At 36.2% G+C, this 24,844-nt stretch overlaps 1 protein-coding gene across 1 annotated transcript in view; it reads right to left on the bottom strand.

The window, feature by feature from the left end:
• The window catches only part of LOC121406899, a 165,992-nt gene that overhangs the window by 57,233 nt on the left and 83,915 nt on the right, over positions 1-24,844 (bottom strand). Inside the window, 24 exon segments of the mRNA XM_041597771.1 lie at positions 1,005-1,910; positions 3,127-5,532; positions 6,650-6,688; positions 7,392-7,569; positions 8,159-8,376; positions 9,578-9,757; positions 10,352-10,499; positions 11,832-11,987; positions 12,959-13,069; positions 13,858-14,072; positions 14,927-15,101; positions 15,639-15,841; positions 16,310-16,492; positions 16,759-16,906; positions 17,251-17,415; positions 17,735-18,057; positions 18,518-18,695; positions 18,887-19,089; positions 19,414-19,590; positions 21,043-21,193; positions 21,655-21,807; positions 22,183-22,499; positions 23,191-23,365; positions 24,454-24,656. Of these exon segments, the coding sequence (XP_041453705.1) occupies positions 1,005-1,910; positions 3,127-5,532; positions 6,650-6,688; positions 7,392-7,569; positions 8,159-8,376; positions 9,578-9,757; positions 10,352-10,499; positions 11,832-11,987; positions 12,959-13,069; positions 13,858-14,072; positions 14,927-15,101; positions 15,639-15,841; positions 16,310-16,492; positions 16,759-16,906; positions 17,251-17,415; positions 17,735-18,057; positions 18,518-18,695; positions 18,887-19,089; positions 19,414-19,590; positions 21,043-21,193; positions 21,655-21,807; positions 22,183-22,499; positions 23,191-23,365; positions 24,454-24,656 (7,311 nt within the window).

The following is a 24,844-nucleotide window of genomic DNA, read 5'->3' as shown; positions in this document are numbered from 1 at the left end:
CAATTAAGACGGCAAGAAATTATTCAAATGTTATTCACTGCATAAGTGAGAATGAAGAGTGAAGAGTGATTAATTTAGAGCAGGGCCCTGTCTTACAAAGAGTTAAGATTGATCCTATCAACCTCAAGTATATGAAATTCCATCAACGTCATAATTTTATCTTCAGAAAATTTGCACATTGTCCTTTGTAAACAAAGAGAAGCACACTGAATTTTCAAGAAAACTATGAATGTATGAATATACATCATATCTACAAAATATTTTGAATAAACATGCAGTTTAGATGTTGATGTTGCTGGTTTTCCATAGTTGCAGTTGATTGGATCAAATGTAACTGTTTGTAAGACAGGGCTCAGATATTTTTGAAAGTGCTTAATGGAGAAGTGACAATAAATCATCGTGAAAATTGCTTTGCCATGCAGACAGCAGCTTCCATCCAAAGATGCAGTGGAAAAGATGGATGAGAAAATACAAATAAAAAAATCATTAACAATAAATTAGTCAAACAGGACCATTTTGAAATGGAGGTGGGGGGGGGGGGGTGGGCAGTATAAAACATTTGTTGAATATAAAGTAACTGCATCTATACCTTTGAATAAGAGAAATTTCATACATTAATAACACACATAGATCAATTTATTTGAGTGTTTTTTCTCGACTCTATAATGATCAGTATCATCATCATCATCACATCATCAGATGAAATCACCATTAACCCTATTGTATACAGGACCTGGTGTGCATATATATATTTAGGAAATCAAGGATTTGATAGATATGATGTCATTATTATCAATACACATAAAATCATAAATCACAATCTGCATAGTTTGATATTAATACTTCCTATTGATAATATTGGTTATCGCCCCTCACCAACGAAAGTTCCACTTTTCAAGCTGTTCATCAAAACATCAAGAACTTTCATTTAATATTTGAAGGACAATACAATGGCTAATAATCATATCTCAATCATAAATCTACATGTAAAAACAAGTTCTTACCAGTGGTCATGCCAAAAGTGGTTGCCGTAGTTGTCAAATCCTTTGTAGTTAATCGGGATTCCTCGGAAGTTGTTGCAGAAGTTGTAGTTCCATCACTTGTAAGGCTTGGCGTAGTAAGAGAATCTGTAGTAGTTGCAGGAGCCATAATGTCTGTTGGGGTGCGAGCCTCAGTGCTAGAAGCAGCTGCAACAGTAGAGACCTTTGCGCTAGTCCCTGACCTGGTTGTCTGTCCGCCACTCGTGACAACAATTTCACTTGTCATGACTAGAATGGTTGCATTTCCAACTTCAGTTGTGGATGTTCCTTGATTTGTAGTAATTGTTGAACCCATAGCATCACTTGTCACAATTATAGGAGTAGTGGCATTCAGAACTTCAGTTAAAGTTGTTGTTCCTTGCTCTGTGGCAGATGTTGAACCCATATCATCACTTGTCACCATAACTGGAGTGGTAGAATTACCAACTTCAGTTGTTGATGTTCCTTGCTCTGTGGTGCTCAAACCAATATCATCACTTGTCACCATGACTGGAGTGGTAGCATTACCAACTTCAGTTGTAGATGTTCCTTGCTCTGTGGTGCTCAAACCCATATCAGAACTTGTCACCATGACTGGAGTGGTAGCATTACCAACTTCAGTTGTAGATGTTCCTTGCTCTGTGGTGCTCAAACCTATATCAGAACTTGTCACCATGACTGGAGTGGTAGCATTACCAACTTCAGTTGTAGATGTTGCTTGCCCTGTGGTGGTTGTTGAACCCACATCAACAGTTATTATATCAGTTCTAACAACTTCACTAGTGGTACTGAACCCTGAACTGGTGGTCACTTCTGCTTGCTCTTGCGTTGTGGAAACCATGATGGGTGCTGTAGGAGTTCCCCCGCCAGATGTTGTTGATAGTTCTATTTCTGTATCATTTAGAGGTGTTTGATGTAATAATTTCAAAGAAAACTGAATAGGGAAGCCAATGAAGAGCGTTTACTACCAGAAAGCAAAAGGAAAGGTGAAAGAGGCTACAGAATGTTAGGGTACAAAAGTGTGATGTCACAGCAATCTGGTTCTCATTAGTTGCAAGTAGCCAGTATTGTTACTGTTTAAAACTAACACAAATCAGCGGCTCTAACCCTCTGATACAATCTTGCATGCTGTTTTTATTGTAACATCATCACTTTGGTACTCTCTAAAGTAGTATTAAAACTGATATATATATATATACATACATATATACATGTAGAATAAACGAATATATATGTTTGATGATGGAAGTGATGTGGCATGCAGATAAATAAACTGATAGCACCCAATATGCAAATGAGCTAAATGTAGAGTTTCTAAGGATGTTCACTTACTTGATCAAAACAACCAACCTGATATTAACTGTAAGGTACATGTACAGATAATATGCCCCATTAGTTGTATTAGTGATCATTTAATGTACATGTATGTTCGAACAGGAAACAATTACTGTAATTTTTTTTTATAATTTCGTAGTCAATAGTGTGGAAAAGAACTTTAGTATGAATTTCATATTCCAATTTTTTGTAAAAATGATATCAAACAAATGAAAAGATACAGAGTGAATATATAACCATTAATGCAAGTATGTTAAGTGAATTATTCTAAGTATGACATAGAAAGATAGTCAGTAAAATGAAAAACTAAATATGTATAAAAGTGATTATCAATATTATTATCATATTTAGGTAGATGTATCATGACTGTATTTGTGAGAGAATATCTCAAATTTTTTAGTTCACATCAGAGTGATGGCTATCTGTATTAATAATGATGATAAAACTTTGCATTCATAATTACACCTGGTATCATGCTTATACACAGGTATGTTAATACAAACCAAAACAAAAGATGAGTGTTAATGTACACGTGTCAGTATGATCATGCATACTAAAACATGCAGTTTATCATGGCTTCCATGATGTACACAGTGAGGGATGAAATATCCCAGTATCATAACACGGAGTGTGACAATTGAAGACTCAACAATGACTGCAGTATTACAGGGTTAACACGTAAGTAACTGATGAATGGTGTTTATATTGTGTTAGACACATCAAGTGTATACTTTGAATCAGTTGGAGATCAACATGGATTCTTTCAAGTTACCTGGTGTAGACATATCGGGAGAGCTCATTGCCTTTGTGGTAGCAATGGCAGATGTAGTGATATCAGCAGACTTTTCAGTGGTTCCCGAGTCTCTTGTGGTAACATCCATTTTTGATGTCACACCCCTTGATGTGGTTTCTATGACAACCATATCTGTTGTGTGTTTTGATGTGTACTCAAGGGCACTTGTGGTAGCGGATTTGGTGGAAGGTGACTCAGTGCTAAGCCCCTTTGTGGTTGAGTTGTCTATTATTGGTAAACTTGTCAAGTCAGTGGTAGTCTCTATTGTTGTACTATTATCCAAAATCTCGGATGTTGTGAATACGGGGGTCGTGAATGTGGTCGACACTGGCAAGCTAGTGGTTTGAATATCTACTTTGTCAGTAGTGGCAACATCAGTAACTTGGGTCTTCATCTGAGTTGTTGATTCTATTCTTTGTGTACGAGTGACTGGCCCTGTAGTAGCTCCTATTTCATCGGTAGTTTTTGCTTCAGACCCTTGGGTTGTATTGGATGTAGTAACCTCTACTGATTCTGTTGAAATGACTGCCTTTGCAGTACTTCCTACAGAAGAAAAATCATCAGTTGGCAAGATAGTAGTAGTCTTTATTTCTGTAGTACTTTTATCTGAAGTGAGGTCTTGAGTAAGTAATCGACTAGTTGGTCTAAAGTTGTCAGTCGTTATTTGATCACTTGTAAAATCAGACATAGCTTTAGTGGAAATATCTCTTTTAGGTGTGGTAAAAATGGACTGTTCAGTTGTTTTGCCATCCACAACAGTAGACACCGTTCTCTCTGATGTAACCAGAACAGTTGACTTGTCTGATGTCTGTTCTGTCGTCATTTTGTTAGTTGTGCTTATTTCAGGAGTTTCAGAAACTATTCCCAAATCTGTTGTCAACCCTCTGGTGGATGACTCTGTGGTCAATCCTTTGGACAGCATGCTCATTGTTACATCCATTGTGGATAAACCCAATGTAGGTATATCTGTAGGTCCCACAGTAGATTTGTCAGGGACAGCCAAGGTAGACTTGTCCGTGACACCAACTGTAGATTTATCTGTTGTAAGAACGACTGTAGATTTATCTTCCGTCACCCCCATGGTCAATGGATTACTAGTGACAGATACATCAGTCGTTGCTCTCATTGTTGATAAATCACTTGTTACACCCTTGGTGGGTGAATCTGTTGTCAATCCAACAGTCAATTGATCTGTAGTCAATCCTAATGTCACAAAATCTGTACTCATACCCTTTGTAGAATTATCTATCATCACTGATGTGGCAAGATCTGTGGTCATTCCTTTGGTAGAAGGGCTGGCTGAATATTCTGTACTGTAGCCAGTGGTAGAGGTTGTTGTTAGTGGCTCAGTCAAACCTTTCGTAAATTTACTGCTGGTGTTAGTAGTGGTATCTGTTGTCATGTCTGTCGTAAAATCTGTAGTTGCATCTGCGGCAAGGTCTGTAGTAAAGTCAGTTGTCAATACAGTTGTAAATACAGTTGTAGAGTCAGTTGTAAATTCAGTGGTAAATTCTGTAGTTACATCTGTGGTAAGGTCTGAAGTAATATCTCTTGTAAATTTGGTTGTGAAATCAGTGGTAAAATCTGTTGTAATTTGTGAAGTTGCATCTGCAGTTGTCAAATACGTAGTTAATTTTGTTGTTTTTTCATTTATATCTGTTTTCAAATCTGTAGTAATATCAGTTGTAATGTCTGTGGTGTAATCAGTTGTAAAATCAGTAGTTATATCAGATTTGAATTGTGTTGTTAAATCTGTAGTCATGTCTGTCGTGAAATCAGTTGTAAAATCAGTAGTTATATCAGATGTGAATTGTGTTGTTAAATCTGTTGTCATGTCTGCAGTGAAATCTGTTGTAAAATCAGTAGTTATATCAGATGTGAATTGTGTTGTTAAATCTGTAGGCATGTCTGTTGTGAAGTCAGTTGTAAAATCAGTAGTTATATCAGATTTGAATTGTGTTGTTAAATCTGTAGTCATGTCTGTAGTGAAATCTGTTGTAAAATCAGTAGTTATATCAGATTTGAATTGTGTTGTTAAATCTGTAGTCATGTCTGTAGTGAAATCTGTTGTAAAATCAGTAGTTATATCAGATTTGAATTGTGTTGTTAAATCTGTTGTCATGTCCGTAGTGAAATCAGTAGTTATATCAGATGTGAAATGTGTTGTTAAATCTGTGGTCATGTCTGTTGTGAAATCAGTTGTAAAATCAGATGTGAATTGTGTTGTTACATCTGTAGTGATGTCTGTTGTGAAATCAGTTGTGAACTCAGTTGTTAAATCAGTTGTAAGATCTGTTGTAAACTGGGTTGTAAAATCTGTAGTCATATCTGTTGTAAATCTTGTGGTAAAATCTGTTGTAAACTGTGGTGTTGTGGTGAAATCAGCTGTCGTGGTTTCAAAACAAAAGTAAAGTACAAGACAATGGCAAATAAAAAGAAATTCATACAGTCATACAGGTATAATAACTTCTAACAGAAAAAAATCATTAGCTAAGTTTTATAACAAATGTATTTTGTTGGCTTTTTGTGTACCTATACTAAATACCCTCTTATTGCATTAGAATGCCTACAAGCCCTTGAAGATGTAGCTGCATCATTGTTTATAAATATATTCAATTGATGGTGATTATGTATGCAAAACAACTTTCAAGGCATCATAATGTGCTGCCATATCATCATTTGAAAAATATTTGATATGTGAATTATCAAATGAAAATGTTTCTGTGAACAATAATATCACAATTTGAATCTCATTTGTGGCAAAAGTGTATGCAGATAGCGGTGAAAAGAGAAGGTTGGCAATTTTGAATAACTAATTTAAGCAAAGCTACATACTATTCTTTTATTCAGGAAAGTGGAATTTGAAAAGTACATAAAAAAATAATTACTCATTAGGCTGAAACAATTATCATGCATAAATTATAAAACAGCAATATCATTTTTTCTAAATGTATCCCTATGTATACATAGACACAATTCTTAAAATCTTAAAAATTGTATACTCCACATCCTGTAAAAATCAGAAAAGAATTTCCTTAGCCTTTGCAAATGTGTGCGTATCATGCAATAATGTCACCATCTTTCTTGGATAGAAATTAAAAGGCTACTTTGATGAAATGATCATGCTTGTACAGCATACATTCCTATAACTCCATTTTATTTACCCTTTTTAAACATTTGCATTAGTTTAGCCCACTACACCATGAGCAGCTTTTTCATGCATTTCTTTTATTCCCATTGTTTTATCTAAATCTTCCTTATCTACTCGCATGCATGGCCAATGGACCGATGGAATGATCTTCCTTTCATTCATGAAAATGTTGACAAGAAATATTGATGCATGTTTAATTTGTCAAAATTCAACCGGAAAAAAATGAATGCTTAATTTTATGTAGTGTAAAGGCATTCCCATCACCAATGAAGGTCTACAGTACTTTTTAAAGCATTCAGAAAGCATCTCAAAATTCCTACCAGTCTTGACCCTATAATAGTCCACACATACCTGTTGTAGTAATCATCGGCGTAGTTGGCATTTCTGTGACTAAGAGAGAAAAAAATGTACAAAGAATTTGGACATGAAAGAGGTTAAAGATCATGTCCATTGCTGGTATAAGTAAATTGTCAAATAGATTAGAAAGTAGTAGTAACAGGATCTATGAAATGTGCTTTTCATGTTTTAAAGTCCTAATCTGATAATAATCCATAAACTTGTCTTTTACACATTGAATAAAAAGTAATACTCTCAAATTCATCATCAAGCAAAAATTATTGCTGAATGCCTATGCTTACCTCCAAATCGACCGAATATTCATTCCGTGTCAATTCAAGTGAATAATGATAATGGAATTTTATATGTAATACAGAAAAAAAGTACCACAGCGCGTAGAATTCATGAGCACATATAGATACCTGAGGAAAAGGGTAAGTTTTAATGGAAGTTTTGAAGGCAAGAATACTGGAAGTGAAAGTAGGATTACATTCTTGGAAGGTGCTACAGAAAAACTTTTTTTGCCGACATTATTTCTCATTCATCTACAACAATATATTGCGATGGCATAAAATTCATATTCTTACTGTTTGTGGAAATAGAAAATCAGGATAAAAACTAATAGCTCATAACTGTTTTACCATGAATACAGAATGATGTAATTTTAAACATATACACATTGATGAACCTTACATGTACATATTTAGTCTTCTGAGGCACCAATATCTTTCAAAACAAAATGAAATCATAAAGGTACCTTCAATACAATCCAGGCCGTCACCAAGGTATCCTTCCATGCAGATACATCTCCTCTCCCCATCTTCGACGCCACAGTAAGCATTGGGGTCACATGACATGGATTCACACACCTGATTGGCTCCAGCTTCGCAGGTACAAACACTTGAACAGTTAACAGATACGAAGCTCTCACCAACCTACAATGGAATATTGAGATTGGGAAAATCTACTGATTCAAGTGGTAACAATTCATATTTCATTGATTAATCTGACTTTAGTGCAAAATGTGGTTCAGAGTAGGCTACCATAAAATAAACATTAAGCCCTTATCACGACAGTTCAATTAAAATAATAGAGAAGAACGAATACCATAAAAATATCTAGAAAAATGCTCAATGTGCCCTATGTTATCATTGAGTCAAATCAAAACTTGGGCAATCCGTTTGAAAATAAATCACATCCTGATGAACGAGTGATTTAATTTTCAGAAGATAGCATATCATGTTCATATATATATATATATATATATATACAATGAACTGTAAAAAAAAAGCTCCTTAGAGACAGAAATGAGATAAAAATACTAATAATTAAATGATATCTACAACAAAATTGATAATGATAATCAAAAGTTATTTCTGTTTCAGATACAGGTGGCGATTTCTTCCATTAATATACTAAGAGCTTTGATATCGCTACAATAGAATTATGAATCTCATGATAAACCTTACAAAAAAACATATCATTCAAAAGCATTTGGCAACTTCTACAACCACTTCATCTTACCGGAAGATAGACCTCAAGGTCTCCCTCTGTGAAGACACACCCGCATTCCTCTCTCGCTATGCACTCTCCATCAGCGAGAACCATCCCCTCCGGGCAGACACACCCTTCTCGGCACTCCCTCTCATCATCACAACCCTCCCCTGGAGTGGTGTCAAAGCAGGTCTCTGGGCATGCAGGGACGCAGGGGGAGTAGACGAAGCCATCGGGGCATTCATACGCTGCAAGGAATGACATGTTACAGCGGTGAATTCCAGATAGGCCTCCACCCGATTTCTACTTTTCGTTTGATCTCATCCCACAAAGTCAACTCCTAATTCGTCTACAGTTCATCTAGTAACCATTCTTTCTAATTCAACTTTGGCTATGCAAAATCCACTGGCCCGTATTCTGAAGTCAGGTTTAACTTAGACCATGGTCTAACTATGTGGCAAAATTATGGGGAGCCAAGTTCAAAAATTCTGTTTTATATAGTATATTTCTTATGTTTACTATTTTGATTTTTTTTGCTTTAATAATGAAGAAAAAATACTTCAGTTATCTTTTCCAGACAATTATGAACAATTTGGGTGTCATATGAGGTAATGATTTGAATGTGTACTGTTAGGGATTTGTGCTCCAATTGGCTCTCAATAGTTAAACCACGACTCTAAACCAGGTTTTAATTTAATCCCGAATTCAGAATGACTATGTATATCACCAATTAATCCATATGAATTGATTAAATGTTTATGAATATAATAAGTAGATGGAGTGGAAAGTAGACCAACTAGGTATTATACTAAATAAGAATTAGACTTTCATTCAAAGTGGGTATCAGACCAAGAACAGTGTACACCAAATGACAATTAGACCCAATTGAAAGTAGACCAAATGGGTATAGCCCATGTGGCATTCGACCATGTGAATATTAACCCTTACAGCATCTTAGGTAGATATGAAACAAGCAAACTTTAAACGATAAACACTCTCACCGTTAAACACTCCAATGGTAATGATCTTAATACATTGACACAATGGATTAATCTGAATTAATCCTTAAAACATACTTGTTCCATGTGTACATGTATATTGCTTCATTAAAGTGAAATCAGGATTAAACATACTTTCTTTTCTTTTTTTCGCTCAAATATGGATGTGTTAATTAAATGTGACATGTACTATACACTTATTCCTTATAGTAATTTTATATTAAAATTATTTGGATACAGAGAACATCTTGGGAGCATTTCATCAACATTTGTCTCCAGATCTGACAACTTTTCTGGGTTACGATTGGCTGAGAAGCAGAACTGTCTGGATGGATGGTCTCTGAGTGTCTGTATCGAACTTGACACATGCCCCGAGTGCTGTATTCCATAGATAAGCTACTGGAACATATACATTTAAACATAACCAATAAGTAAAGTGCTTGTTGCTTACGACAGAAGTCAGCAGAACGCCAGGTGTTTGGCGGGTAACCCAGTTCGATACACCTGTCGGCGTACACGCTGGTATCATCACAGACCACTGTATCGTTGGGTGAGGTGGCACAGGCATCGTATGAACAGTACTCAAAGAATGGGGTTGGGTCGAGGTATGGATGACATGGCACAAACGGTCCTACAGATGAGAGAAACATTTAAAATTTGCCATGCAAAATTATACTGATACTGTACGATCCTGCTCATCTTATAATAGAATATTGACTTCTTACCCTATTGCTACTCCTAACACAAAGAAAACATTTCAAGGTGCAATTTTATAAATTGTTAATAGAGGGGGATGTGTCAAAATTTTGAAAGTTGTTTAAATTGAAATAAACGAATAAGCAGAAAGGCAGGCAGGTGGGGTGTGAGATAAAAACAATTGGCAGACAATAGGACCTAATGAATTTTCAAATGAATTCTGACAATTATAAGATGTAATCAATATTCCTTTGGAAATTTAAAATAGGCCTTATAAATGAAGGTCATGTTATTGTGATTTGGACTTAAACTTCAGATATAATCAACAACATGGCTTGTAACAACATTTTATTACGTTTGCCCCAAATGGAAAGGCACAAGAAAAAGATAAATAAGTATACAACAAATAGGAGGGTCGTCCCTACCACTTGTCATGATCTACTTCTCAAAAAGTTCATAAAGCTAATCAGGAGTTCAGAATATGGCTAAGAGAGAGGTGCAAGATTAAAAAAAAAGAATGAAAATGTACCTTGAGGATCTAATACGATGAAGCAGGCATCCTGAGCAAACAGGAAGTCTTCATTCTCTTGACACGGCTCTGGCTCATCGATAGAGTCGAGACAGTTAACATCATCTGGAAGAACCCAGCCATTGCCAAAGTCTATGGCCTTTCTTACCTGTAACACAAGGAAGGAATGTTGAATACTACTTCTACTACTACTAATAATAATGATAATACACAAAAATACATATGATTGAAGGCTGAAAAAAGTGTCATAAAAAAGTGTGACCTAAATTTGCCCACAATCATTTTGCAAAGCTTTAGTAACAAAATCAAGCAGACAAAGGTAAGACAATTGTATCAGATGGAGGTTAAAATGCCATAAATTAAGTTGATATCACATTTACTTACTTATTTAAGACCTCTGCTTGCAAACTGGCAATTTCTCGATGCTTTTCGAGAAGTTCAGATTTTCTCAGAGCGGATGTCAATATTGCCAATATTTTGTCAATATTTTCACAAATTGATAGTTTACTTTCAAGAAAATTACCATACTGAGTAATTTGGGGTTCCTTTTTTCTGTTGGTGATATCAGTTTTTCAAGATGAGATATCGAGATATTCAACAGTAGGCAAAATTAGGCAACACGCAAATTAAGGTCACCTACCATAAATCACTGATAGCAACTACGCAGTGTGCTCATGGTGCAAATTATCATTAACCTGGCTGTAGCCAGCAACAACAAGGAGCAGGAGCCTTTCAAGGACCATATTCTTGCCAAGAACCCACCAACATGCATCAATCATGGGTTGAGGGCAGTACAATGTGGATGAAATTCTTGCTGAAGGGAATAACACCATGGCCGGGTTTCATACCCACAGCCCCCTAATTCGGTGTATTCACCATGTGGTGCACCATCTATCGGTTGCAGCAAATAGGGAAAAATCCTAGCTGTGGGGTCGACATCACACACAGGCAGCGCACAGTGCCAGTGCTTCAGAAATGAAATCCATATGGCAAGAATTCACCTAAAACAATCTAAATTTCACAAATAAATATGCAGGCAAATTTCTCTCCTACCTCCTGGACCCTCGTAAACAAAATATCCAGTTGAGCCGCGTCGGCCAGCGCTGAATTATCACATGCGTGTATTCACTTTGGTACTAGCACGCACAACAGATGTCGCCTTTTCTCATGATGCATTGCGAAATTTGGCCTGTTGGCTGCAACCGATAGATGGTGCTCCATATTGTGAATCCACCGAATTGAAAGGCAAGCATCAGGAGAACTACACCATGATACTCTTGCATTACATATTTACAGAAAACAAATTTTGTTCATTGTTTTTTTTCCCCTTCTTATTTCATTTATTTTTTCACAACTGACATTGTACATTCTCTTTATCTGATGCAATAATTTGTCCCTTTTGTGACAAGAAACCGTCATCTTAACTTGACCTTTCAACCTAGTATATTGAATATCTATAAAAATCTGCTCGTTTTCTCACCAATACATCGTTGAGAAGTCTGAAATCGTTATCAGGGATGGCATCATAGTTCCCGCACAGTCCACAGAGAGCACCATGGTAACACAAAGGCACGGTGATGGTTGCCGTGTTTCTGTTGTTCCATTGGATCTTTATTCCAACATCCGTCGTTATGATCTATAGAATAAACATGAGAACAGCATGAAATAATAATAATTATCATACTTATATAGCGCTTGACACTTACTATATCAGAAGTCTCTAAGACCTTGATAATGTAGAATAATTACCCTGGCTTTAACAGAGTAGCTGCTATGCGCACTGCTTTTCAAGGAATAAATTTCTACCAGGTACCCATTTACCTCACTTGAATTGAGTGCAATGCAATGTGGGTAAATTTCTTGCAGGAGGAATCCATGCCATTGTTTGGAATAAAAGATTGTGATTGTTTGACTATGAGTCTTCTTCTTCTGTGTAGTCTGCTTCCTTCAATCCTGAAGATTCTTGCAGAACTTGGTGAAGTGTGTGTCACAAGGATAAAGTGCATGTGCCAAATATATACATGGTGCAAGTAAAAACAGGTATTGATCTTGCTGTTGTTGCCTTTCGTCAGTTGCAGACGAAAGGCTTCGGCTGATGGTGCTGTCACAACATTTACTGGGAGAGTGTTCCACATCTTGACGGTTCTGGGGAAGAAGGAGCATTGATGTTGTTGGGTCCTTGATTGAGGTATCAGATATCCTTGAGTGTGAACAGCTCTTGTTGATCTGGTACATTTGGTGATGTATGCATCAGAGTTGAATGGGACAAGCTCGTTGTCGTTGTTGTTAGAGATTCGATATCGATCATAATAGTTGATCAACATATAGCAAGGTATACTTTATTCTTGTTAATTTTGTTTTACTATAAATGTATGCACAAAGAAAGGGACTACAGCAAATGATTAAAAGAAGACTCAAAAGAGATATGAACCAGATGAATAAGTGCCCAACAAGTACTTACAAAATATGCAGTGATAAAAGATAAACAACTTATTTGTATATTAAATATAATATTGAATCTGGAATCAGGAATAGATGAAAGTTAAATGGTATCTTGTGAACATTCAAGGTCAACTTGAACGAAATGTGCTTGGATTAGTCACTTACAGTATCTTTTCCTGAAGTGAAGACAAAGATTTGTCCTGAATTGATGCTGAGAGGAACACTGACAGACACACCATCAAGGTACACTCCACCGCCTAAAGTCAGCAAGATATCCTGAGAGAATGTAAGAGACAATTATGGGTGAAAATGAAATTAATAATAATTACCATGAACATAACTTGCAACTGACATACATGTAAGAGTCCTATGCACTTAAAAATATAGAGATAGTTTAGAAAATAAATAAATACACAACATATTAAGTACATACATGTACAGATAATTAGAAAGAATGCAATGAGTAATTTCAGAGATTACCTAATTACCTAAATGAATTACAGTTGCATAGTTATTCAGTAGAAAAATAATTAATATCACAAGCATGATTCAAATGAGGTCACATGAAAATAAACTCAATTGGTTATATCTATCAAGAGAGACAAATAGGAATGAATGTCTAAAATATATTAATCAAAAACAGAATGGTGATTCTGTTGAGTTGGAACATATCAATAACCTTTTTTTTTATAAAAGAGAATTGGAAGAAAAACATTTTAAAAGCGTCAAGAGCAAACTGTACCAATGATTTCATTGCCAAATGATTTGAATATGAGTATCTTGCAAAATAATACGTGATTCATTGTTCAGTCTTTTCCAAGATCACTTCATATGAATTCAATTTGGAGGTGACAAGACTGACGAACAAAGATTGATTTAAAAGGCAAGCCAGTGCCTAATATTGAGACACAAGGCGACAAACAAAACCCCAAATTAATTGGTCAGGTATTCTTAACCGAGCTTTCAGTTCAGAATATTAATATCAGAGATTTTATATAACATTAAATAGGCCAAAAGTACAAATGGTCACTTCCTAGGTAATGTGGATGAAAAAAGTTTCTAACCTTGCCATAGATTTCTAATCTGATATCATAGATATAGGCTACCCTATCCTCTGGGTTCCTCTTGATGTTACCAGAGCTGATGAGGAAAGAGGGGTGAGAAGTCACGTTGAAGCAATCTCGTACAAGGGTGTAGTGGCACTCTCCATGGAAATGGAACTTGCGCCCATCAAATGTCTCGTAGTGAGGGTCACCCCACACTGTGCAAGTGCCAGGATCTATAACACATCAATACGAATAATTGCTTTAGTTAAAAGAATGAATTCATACGCAGGATTGGTTGGATCAAAATCTAGATTCTTTCTTTTACAACATAATTTTTCAATCTCCTGCTGGCGAATGTATTACTCCAGGGGGCTGTTTCATAGATTATCATTACCAAGGTATGAGATAACCCATTTTTCGGTTTTCACTATTTTGACAACTAATAGCAAGTTACACTGAGATGCCTTTTTAAAACAAAAAGTTGATTCTAAACAGATTTAAATTTAACTATTAGGATTCAATTTGATGAAGTCTTTAATTGTTGGCTCATACAGTTCATCACAACTAACAAACAAGTATATGGAACACTATCCAGTAAATAGTTATACTAATTCATTCATACCTAAGAAGTACCAATACACTATGACACAACCTTTCTTATATCTTTAAAAGAGAATATAGATGCCTATATTTATTCTTAATAGAAAATATCATTATACAGATACTATAGCACAAAAACATAACAGAAAAAACATAAATAACATACAGTGGTGCTCAAAAGTAAGTGAACCCCACAAGAAAGTAAACATTTAAAGTGTTCAAGTTCTGCCATATTTTAGATATTTAGTTGGAAAGTCAGATGATAAAGCATTACATCCAATAAAGTTTGTTTCTCTGGGCTCGCCGAATATCGTAGTGTTGTTGTCTACATTCAACACTCAGCATGAAGGAGTGCATTTTGTGGAGGGGTCACTAACTTTTAACCATTTATTATTTTTTTTCTAAACAAATTTAAACAAAAGGAAATATATATAAGTGAGAGCACCTTTTAAATGACACAGAAAACATGTTTGGGTAATATTCTCACCTCTTGTGCAATTGTAGCCATCCCCACTCCAGCCGTCAAAGCAGTAACACTTCTTGATGCCATCCTTGATATCGCAGTTAGAGAACTGATGACAGGTGTTCTCCATGCAGATGACCTCTCCAGACACACAGGTACACGTCTCTGAACAATCATCACTGCTCCAGGATTCTCCAGGCTAAGAACAACAAGGAAATGATTAACACTTGACTATCCCATCAGAGTGTAGAGTAGGTTTCTACAATAGTTGCCGTAAATGCAAAGTTAGCACAATTGTATCTCTTTATGAAACGGGCCTTGGGCCGTTTTTTACACACACAAAATGTTCAAATATCATAGATGCTATTCTCTATGAGTATTTTCTAAAGCATGCAACTCTGTACATCAGGGCCCCATTTCATAAAGAGTTACAATTGTTGTAACTCTGCCATTATGGCAACTACCACAGAAACCTTGAATGTGATTGGCTGCTGAGCCCTGTTGCCATGATGGTTGCCATAATGGCAAAGATACAACAGTTGTAACTCTTTATGAAACGGGCCCCAGGTAATCTGGTTGAATGTAGTGTAAACCAGTTGATTCCTAAATATTCCACATTACAAGACGCAGAATAAACAGATCATTTTGTTCCTCGATTCAACTTGAGGCAACCTGTTGCCGATAGAATATTGGGATACCTTTCAGTTCTAACAGGCAATGGGATTAGAACACTTACCGAGAGGTATATATTATTGTCCAGAGTACATCCACACTCCCGAAGGTCTACGCACTCGGTGCCATCTAGGACCATGGAATCTGGGCAGCGACAGGTCTCTATACAAGGCAGTGTACAGTTGAAGGCGCTGGAGAGATCTGAACAGGTGGAAGGGCACGCTGAAGCACAGGGATCATACACCGAGTCTCCAGGACATTCATAGGCTGCAGATGAGAAAATGAACATTGGACACAACATGACAAAATGTAGTAAAGAATACAACACAAGTTTTCTAAGATAACTGTCCATCGGAACGTTTATATGGATGAACAACTACAGCAACATGGTATCTTGCACTCAGCTTAATGGTAGGGAAAGCAACGAAAAAAGATTGATTTCCTTGCTGGATTTGAATTAAAATGTCATTATTACAGTTTCAAATTACCAAGCAAAATATTTTGAATTGCAATATCCATGGGCACACAATTTCAAGGGTGAAAACATGACATATTTTGAAAATGAAATGTTTTTGCAAATCTTATGCAGTGTCTTTCACAGCAACATTCATGCTTTCGTTTTATTTTTTTGAAATGGGAGGAATAGCACCAAAATGACACTAAACAGGATTTTTACTGAAAGACAGGCATAAAAGTGCCTTGGCTTTAGGGCATGGGATTACATTCATGACTCACCACATTGAGAAGTCTCAGACCGCCAGTCGCCAGGAGCACCACCAGCCTGTCTACATACAGATGCATAGCCATTCAGACTATCGCAGAGATACTCATCATCAGGGAGCCTGGCACACAGGTCATACTTGCATGCCGTATGGTAGTCGGTAGGGTCAACAAAATCATGGCAAGGTGAGAATGGACCTGTGGAAATCCATGCAAGATCAAAGTAAAGATCATATGTCAATTCAGACGATCACAAAGATATAATATCCTCAAGAGCAGTTAGATTATATTTGCACAATATGTTGAGGTCGGCAGGATCAATAACATAAACTTTGTTTTCACCTTTTATAATAAAAAATATATTAGAAATTGCACCCGGCATTTTTGTCAGACACATTTTTTGGTTGCATGCCTCTTAAAGCATTAATAATAATAAAAATATAAAGTATCAGGCATCTAGATACCTTCTGGTTGTAGAAGAATGTAGCACAAGTCTTCAGCTTGTTTCAGTGTGTCCGCACCCTCAGCACAAGGATCGATGGGTTCTGGAATGATGTCACTACATTCATCTCTGTTCACAACCCAGCTGTTTGCAAAATCCTTCTTCTCTCCCTAATCAAGACAGATAATAAAGCAAAAAAAAATTAGTGACATTGGATACGAGTCATACAAAATTTTCTAACTTGATCAGAGCTGAATAGTTGTAAAACAGAAACTCTCACTTAATTTGCAAGCATTTCCCGTCATTACAGACTATAGAATTTTAACCGTGTACTCTCCCTAATCGCAGAATAAGACCAAAACACACACACACAAAGGTAGCCCAGGCTAGGAAGTTTGCTGTACCTTGCCTTGCAGGTGCTTGATCTAGTACAGAATCAAGAGTGACAGCATTCAATGTACATCTTTTGTATTTTATAGGCCGTACTTAATATAACTTTATCAACTTGATTTACCTTCTGCCTGACCACACCATCAGCATCTGTCCAATCATTGTCAGGGTTTCCATCAAAGGTTCCACAGAGACCACAAGTTCTATTCCAGAATGACCTCGGGAGGTAGATGTCGGCTGATCTCCGCCCATTGTGCTTGATCATGAGACCAAAGGATGTTTGTAGAATCTGAGATTGTCAGAAAATGAAATAAACACATCTTTTTATTTTTGTTATGACAAACTGCATAATCTCTGAGCATGGATAGGAAAAAAGAGTTACAAAATAACTGATATGGATTGCAGGGAACTGTTTATGAACAAAATTCAATATATAATAAATAAAACAAGCTCTGTTTAGGAACTATCTGCTCTAATTGATATGTATATACCATGAATGATGACTTGTTTCAATCTACCATGAAAGGTTGTATTTCAGAAATGTCTACGTTGCAACACATCCACTGGATTTGTTTATAAATTCTGATTCTTTCCACTATTAAACTCACCACATTTCCAGGTCTTCCTGTGGACCAAATCTCGATGTCCCGATCCTGAGATATGAATGGCATGCTAACCCTCACATCATCCACGGTCACCCTCTGACGTCTCCCGAGGGAATAGCTATGACCATCGTAGTCCAGGACCAGTTTGCCGAGGGAGGATACCTCCGAGGAAGGACGGTTGCGACGGTTGTCCGCCCAGAGGTGGAAGTCTGTCTGGTTGAGACAATCCCGCACCATGGTGTACTCACAGTCTCCCTGGAAGGAATACTTGCGACCGTCAAAGGTCAAATAGTGAGGGTCACCCCAGATTTGACAAAGTCCTGGTCCTAAACAGTGTGAATAGAAAATACCTCATTAAACAATGTACTTATATATATATATATATATATATATTTTTTTCATATGAATTCCAAATGATGTTTGTAAGAAAGAGGACTTTTGAAGAATGCGCAGTGATATCAAGAGAGTTCACAATTAGCATGTTTATTTTTCTTAAAATAAACTGTAGGATGTAGGAAAATTTGAATAACTATAAAAAAGAAAAATACAAACTGAGTCGATATTTGAATAAGAAGACAAGAGAGTGTGAGAGAGAGAAAAATAAAAGAGTATCCTTTCATGAAAACAGGTGAATTCTTTACAAGAATTGCAATCCAGATACAGTATCAAACGAAAATTAAATGACTATTACACGTACATGTAACCTTCAATGGTGTTTAACATTAGTTTCTGTGCGGTTCAAAAATCTTCTATATTTTTTAACATGAACTTGAAAAAAAGGATTACCTTCGATACATCTACCATCATAAAGAATATATCCTTCTTGACAGTAGCAGTCAGGTACACCATTCTTGACATCACACTCAGCATTCTGGCCACAGGTAAAGGGATCACACCGAAGATCCCCCGGTCCCGAGCAGGAACATTGTTCAGAGCAGTTAGGGTTAGTCCAGATCTCACCAACCTTAATAAAGATTTTTGAAATAATTGTTTAATCAATGGAGCATAATGCAGATAACAAGTTACCAGTTAGCTACTCGAATCCTCTAGGTGCCCATCAGCACATCTGACAACATCAATAACAGAGATTTTATAAAAACGAGGCCAGGAGGGGAAGTCTTTGATCATTCAATCAAAACACTTCATGATACTTACTGGAAGGTACAGGCCGCTGTCAAGGGTACATCCACAGCGAGAGGGGTCCACACATTCTTCCCCGATGAGAACTAACCCATCCATACACCTGCACGTCTCCTGGCAGGTTGCGTTGCATGGCACCGGCGACGATGCAGTGGAACAGGTCTCTGGACACCCACTGAAGCAAGGGTCGTACACTGTCCTATCAGGACATTCAAAAGCTGAAATGACAAACAGAGAAAACTCAAGGCATTATGTGATTACACCTGGGAGCATTTCATGAAGTGCTTTTGATATACTGAAGTTACAGTAAAAACCTTTCATTGATTTTTAACATACAATATGTAGGAAAGCTGCTTGCATATGACGTCACAAATCAAATAATTAAAATTCTGCTAACTTTTTTATTCTTTTTATTCTTATAATTTTTCTGCTATTTTTACAAAACACTTTTTATCACGGTGAACTTCACATTTAATATCTTCATGTGCCTTCAAATAATTTGCCAGTGTTTATCTATCAATGCAGCAAACGAATCAACTTACGACATTGGGGTGTTTCTGATCTCCAATCGTCTGGTTGTCCACCAGCCTGTCTACAGGCCTCTGCGTACTGACTCAAACTGTCACATAGGTATTCATCACCCAGTGCACAGATATCATACTTGCAGGAATCATAGAATGGATCAGGACTCAAGAAAGCATGGCAGGGAGAGAAAGGTCCTGAAAGAGAAGATCCACAGAAAATGTTTCATTTGAAAATTTCTAGCGAAGATGTACAAGCCATGGGCCCGGTGCAGATAGACCTCAACTTAAATGCAAGAAAAAACAAAGACAAGCCCAAACTGCACACCTGGATTAGTTCAAAACCAAGATGTGTTTGATTGGCAGAGTTGCATTTGTTTGCAAGTCTTTATAAAATGGGCTTTATATCTCAGAGTACAATGTATCTTTTATGTTTTAACTGATGATTTGATGGATTTTTTCCCCTTAATTATGAATAAAATATATACATCTTTTGTATATCATTACATTATCTTTTTCACTTTCAGTGATTGTGCTCATAGCAAGGAGTTTTGTCCTCTCAAGCATGCAAAACATAAAGGCAGACTGAATATATGTTTTAATATTACATAGGTTATGTAGATTCGAATCAGTGATAGGTCAATATGCCATCACGTGATCATAGCTGCGAGGATCGCATTCGTTATATTCTAGGTTTTGACATCATCTCAGTGAATATACTGCGTGGTATTTTCAATTGCGGCCTTATATTCACTAAGGTGACGTCACTAGCTGCTTACAAGTTGCGTAAGCAGGTAGTTTATTTGATGTAGGCGCCAGAGTTAACGCGTCGATTGCATGAAGAACGCGACTGATGTATTTTCCAAATTTTATCTATTATGACGTATACGGGTCAGAGCTGCAGCAAAAATTTCTGGTTGGAGCCAGATGATGAAGGCAATCTCTGATGGCGAATCCACACAGACTATTCAATATAACAGATATTGCCTGGTCTATCATTTTAATAAATAACATTTCAACTCCCCTCCGAAGCTATATTTTTCCCTCAGCACTGCGCACTTCGGGCAAAATATAATCCCTTGGGAAAAATATAACTCCGTCGGGGAGAGAAAATGTTATACTCAAACTCTAGGTAGGCAATATCTGTATACTACCTCATCCCCTTTTATAACAAAAAAGAAACAATGGATTTTATGTCTTCATTTTACTGGACATTCTTGTACAACTTGTAGTATAAGCATAACACACAAAATAGTTCCTTCTTCCAAGAATCTACCAAATCATGAAAATTACTATGTCAAACACATGTATTATTTTTATGCTAACCTTTATATAGATAGAGAGATCATACCAAAGAAAATGCAAAAAATTAATTACCTTTTAAAATGATACCTACAGAAATGTAGCACATAGTCAATGTTAGATATTCAAATAATACATATGTTTATCCTCTTTATTCTAACATGTACATGTATGATCACGGCATACATGCTTTCAAATGACATAATGTTTGGTTCAAAATACATACATACTGTCTGTCTAAGACAGACAAATGCCAACAGCTGAACTGTGAATATCAACAAGTTCATTAATCCCATGCATGAAAAATTCAACCAAATGAATTACAACAAAACGACAGAGGCAACATACCATCATCGGTAATCAAAATGTTACATAGACTTTCCGCATCTTGAGCCGTAATGGAATTCTCCACACAAGGATCTGGTGGTTCAGGTCTGACATCATCGCACTCATCTACAGTCACGACCCAACTGTTACCAAAATCAGTAGGGTTACTTGCCTGTCATGGCAATAAAAATATAAATGATAATAAAAAGTTTCTGTTCCGACTAGTTTTGAAGAAAAAACACACATAAAATAAATAATTCTTTCTTTAAAAGGAGAGAGATTTGTGTACCAAAATTTTACAATTACATGTAGTTTTATTTGAGCATAAACGTAATAAGTAGTTCCACTCAAACAACATTAAATGTAACAAGATTATATATACCAGTGATGACAATGAAAAGTCTGAATATCACATAGGTTGAGCGATTTTCAACAAGGAAAAATATTTCTAAAGCCTAGAAACTGTCAGTAATTTAATCAAAAACTTTGTCAGAAAATGACAATATTAATGAATACCAAATAAAACAAATAATTGATAAATATTAAATCAAAACAAAACATTATGACAATTATGACAACAAACTGACTCACAATTTCAACATAAGTTAGACATTTTTTAAAATTCATTCATACCAGTTCTCCACTTTGGAGCTGCCAATCATTGGATTTATCTCCATCAAAAGTTCCACAAAGTCCACAGGTCCGGTTCCAGTAAGAGTAGCTCAAGAATATATCAGCACTGCGTCTCCCGTCGTAAGACACCCACATGAAAGGTGTCAGCAATTTCTACAAAGAATAAGCAATGGCTTATTGATATAACAATTAAAGACTTGTTCAGATATGACAAAACAAAGGCCATCAACATTTCCCTTATTGTACAGATGAGGTGGAAAAAATTGTACCACTTATGCTGATAAATGTGCATTCTATGCTTCAAATTGGAAAAAAAGGTCCATATTTGCGAGCAATAAACTCATGACATCATATACGTCCATATGATTTCATAGCGATTTTCTCATGAAATGCATGTCATGAATCATCTTGAAACACTGAAACTCTGGACTAAGCTTAATGTTTGAACATGCTCTAATTTGCAATCTGTAAAGAATTTGATACGAAAGTGCCCTTGAAAATCAATTTTAACAAATTAGATGAACTTACCAATGATTTGAAAAACCTGAAGATGATTATCTGTTCACCAAAGTAGGGAAGATTATCTGTCACATCAATGCCATTGACCCGTACTCTGTAATCCCAGATCAAGGAGTAGACATTTCCAGAATCTTCTAAGACCAGTTCCCTGATGTACGATACGTCGTCTGAAGGATTACGTCTCTCATTATCAGCCCAGAGATGGAAGCCACTGGAGTTCTGACAATCTCTCACCAATGTGTAATCACAATCTCCTTGGAAGTTGTACTTTCTCTGGTCAAAGGTCAAATAGTGAGGGTCACCCCAAACTTGACACAGGCCAGGAGCTAAAAACAAAGAAGACATTAAATCACATTTATTTTCATTCAAATGGATTAATATCATAAAGTGGCTACTGACACATCAGTAAGGGCACGCCCCCATTTAGGTTATTTGGAAGCAGTACGGACGACCCCCATTCATGGGGCAATGGGTGGCCATAAGAGATCATTTGACCGCTGCTAAAATAAGACTCTGGTTTCTTTGCTCATGTCTATGGAGGACGATAATCTGCCTCCCAAAAAGAAGAAGTATACAATTTAACAAAAGAAATATATTTCATGAAAACTGCCTTTACTTAATAATGCTAATTTTAATGCGTAATTAATATGTGATATCATACGTTTTTATCTAACTCCCTAATTATTGTTGAGGAAACTATTTGTTGTTCTTAGTGAATGAATATGAAAAACAATGCGATATTAGATCAATTTTTTATGTATTATATTATCTTCAGAACCATGTACTGCAGCATAGCAACTTGGGCCTTGAAAGAAAAAAGTCCCAAAACATGACAGCATAAGTTCTTTTGTGTTGTTGAGGAAGGAGGCCTTAAAGTTAGCCTAATGGAAATGGTTAGTCTCTCCAAAAAGCCTAAGGAAAAAGAAATCAGTACAGAATGGGTGAAGTTGAAGTCATGAGGCAGCCAGTGGCTCACACATTGCTTAAGGAGTTTTTTTTCAACAACTCTAAACATACCTTGAACACAAAGGCCATGATCCAAGTAGTATCCATCTTTACAGTAGCATTCTGGGATACCATTCTTGACTTGACATTCTTCATTCCTTCCACAGACGTAAGGCTGACATTCTGCTATCCCTCTGGAACATCTGCATTGTTGAGAACAGTCAGGACTGGTCCACACTCCTTCAGGCTGTAAAGATTAAAGTCAATTTTAGAGGGAAACAATTATAGGAACGGCACAAATCATCTTTGGGAGTTTGTTTTCGAGTTCTAAATCATGCCTAAGAATGATATTATGGTTACAAGTTTCAGTGAGGATCGTTTTCAACTTGCTTTTAACATTTAAATTGTGAATAAGAAAACTTCTGTGTATTTCCATCCATGCACATTACTGTGCAGGCATGCAACTCACAGTAAAATACACTGGTTCATTTCTGATCATTTCAGTGATTTCAAAATCTTAAAGTTATAAGGTGCATGATAACCTTGATTTATTAGAATCAAATTAATATAATTTCTCCCAAAATTTAGATTTATTACCAGGACTTACTTTTTCCCTCATAACTAAGAACAGATATCATAAATCAGATATAGATCGTTCCCATTCATCACCACTAAACAATCTATCTAAACACATCTAACATATTTCATCATGGACATTAACAAATCATACAATCCCACTGCTGCCACCAAAACAGCAAAATGAAAATGTGCAAGGCACCTTGACAGAAGTCAAAGTCATATCTATCTTCAGGATTCTTTCCTTGTAAATAGCAAGCAAAAGCTGCTGTGAAAGGTGCTTAGCAGAATTTTAACTAAAACAGATGTAAGATGACATGATGATAAAATGGTAGAGGTCGTATCAGTTACTTGGCTGTCAAAAGTATAATAATACAAACAATATAGTTGCAATAAGCATAGAATTATGAAATCTCTCCAACATACTTTCTGAATTTGGATGCTTGAAATATATTCAACCCCACTGATCATAAAAACAAAAATATTCACTTTAATCTTCTTTCTTATTGCTGAGGCTACTATATTTTATCTATTAGGTAAACAATACTTATAAAGTCATTAAAAATTATAGAGATGTTTAAACTCTCTTTAACATCTCAATCAGGGGAAAAAAAACTATTCATCTCTTTCAAGGAAAAAGCATCTTATGATAATTACTCTTAACAAAATAGAAATATACATATTTTCAGAATAAAAAACATCACAGGGTTCGATCTAAATGTGCTATATAATCATTCGATATTACATTGCCATACTTACTGGAACATAAACATCATTCTCCAACGTACATCCACATTGTGAAGGATCAACACACTGATCCCCATCCCTCACTAGGCCATCAGCACACCGACAGGTCTCTTGACAAGTCACATTACAAGGTACAGAACTCGTGGCTGATGAACAGGTCTCTGGACATCCATTAGCACATGGGTCATAGACAGTATTTGCAGGACATTCAAAGGCTGAAATACAAGTTGAATAAAAACCGGGGTGGTGACAGTGTATCCAAGGTGTCCGCAGACCACCGGAAATATCAATAAAGACATCCCTTCAAAATATTTCACTAGTACAAGTGAAATAAATACAAAAAGTTGCATCATTGTCAAAATTAGAATCCAGAGACATAGAAAATAATTCACAATTATTTTTA

Source organism: Lytechinus variegatus, chromosome 2 (genome assembly GCF_018143015.1).
Source record: "Lytechinus variegatus isolate NC3 chromosome 2, Lvar_3.0, whole genome shotgun sequence".
NCBI classification, from domain to species: Eukaryota; Metazoa; Echinodermata; class Echinoidea; order Temnopleuroida; family Toxopneustidae; genus Lytechinus; species Lytechinus variegatus.
Note: the sequence above shows the minus strand (reverse complement) of the source record. Positions and strands in the feature narration are given on the sequence as shown.